The sequence below is a fragment of the Charadrius vociferus genome, unplaced genomic scaffold (assembly GCF_000708025.1).
Source record: "Charadrius vociferus isolate BGI_N301 unplaced genomic scaffold, ASM70802v2 scaffold223, whole genome shotgun sequence".
In the NCBI taxonomy this organism is placed as follows: Eukaryota; Metazoa; Chordata; class Aves; order Charadriiformes; family Charadriidae; genus Charadrius; species Charadrius vociferus.
In genome coordinates, this window is record NW_009647674.1 from 21,120 (window position 1) to 22,198 (window position 1,079).

The 1,079-nt window shown below is 67.7% G+C and overlaps 1 protein-coding gene across 1 annotated transcript in view; it reads right to left on the reverse strand.

Moving 5' to 3' along the window:
- Positions 1–383: 383 nt before the first annotated feature.
- The window catches only part of LOC104282968 (hyaluronidase-3-like), a 4,071-nt gene continuing 3,375 nt past the window's right edge, over positions 384–1,079 (reverse strand). The window contains exons 3-4 of the mRNA XM_009881100.1: positions 912–1,001; positions 384–737 (exon numbers count right to left, since the gene is read on the reverse strand). Coding sequence (XP_009879402.1) covers positions 384–737; positions 912–1,001 — 444 coding nt within the window. The remainder of the gene's footprint in view (positions 738–911; positions 1,002–1,079) is intronic.

The following is a 1,079-nucleotide window of genomic DNA, read 5'->3' on the forward strand; positions in this document are numbered from 1 at the left end:
GGGGGGGGGTGGGGGGGCCCGACGGCGCGGTCAAGGCTGCCGACAGCATGGTGCCAGCGTGGCAAAGGGAGAGCAGCCTGTGACAGTGCCCTGTGCCCCCTTCCCAGGGTAAAGGGGCTGCCAGCTCACCGTGGGATTTGGGTGACTGCAGGGCAGAGACTGCGTGGGGAAACTGAGGCACGGGTGGGCCCGGCTGGAGTCAAACTGGGGTCTCTGCTGCCTCCCAGCAGCCTGGCCTGGGAGCACGACGGAGCCTCCCCCAGTTTTGCCTGCAAGGACCATGCCAGCTGTGCCAGTAGGATTTATTTAAGTTAACGAGACTGTAGGAAGCACCAGGCGGCAGCAGTGCCCGAGTAGGGGACCGTGGTGGTCCCCAGCCCTGGTCACCAGCCCCACGCGCGCTGTGGCAGGCAGGTGTCGGAGGGTGGGAGGTCGTTGTGCCCGCAGAGACCATGAGCGTGGGTGGGCTCCAGGCAGGAGGTGGCAGGGCTGGGCTCGACCCGCCGGGCACAGCCCTCGCCGGCCCATCCACGGTAGCAGTGGCAGCGGAAAGAGGCCAGCGAGCCGGTGCCGGGGCTGAGGTGCAGGAGGCTGCCCAGGTCGTGGAGCTGCCGGCGCACACAGCGTCCGTTCCCGTGGCACTGGCTGTAGCTGCACTCCCGGGCTGCCGCCGTCACGTTGGCCACGTAGGGACCCAGGGTGGACACGAGGTAGTGGCGCAGGCTGGCACAGCTCTCCTGGGGGAGGAAGCATCAGTGAGAACCCACCCTGGCACTGGGGTCCCTCCGGCCACCCCTCCCTGGTGGGCACAGGCGATGCGGCTGTCACATATGTCCCATGCCACCTCCTGCTGCCCATCGCACACCAGCTCCAGTGCCCCTCACCCTGGTGCAGCGAGGGGCCGTACTCACAGCCGAGCGGGAGTATGACATGTCTCCCCAGAGCACAAGTCCAGCTGCACCCAGCGCTGCGCTCTCCCCGATGGTATGCACCAGGTCGGCCTGCCAGGGAGAGAGAGAGATGTCACTGGGCTGGGGGGCACAAGATGTGTCCCAGCACCCAGCAGCACCCCCAGCCTG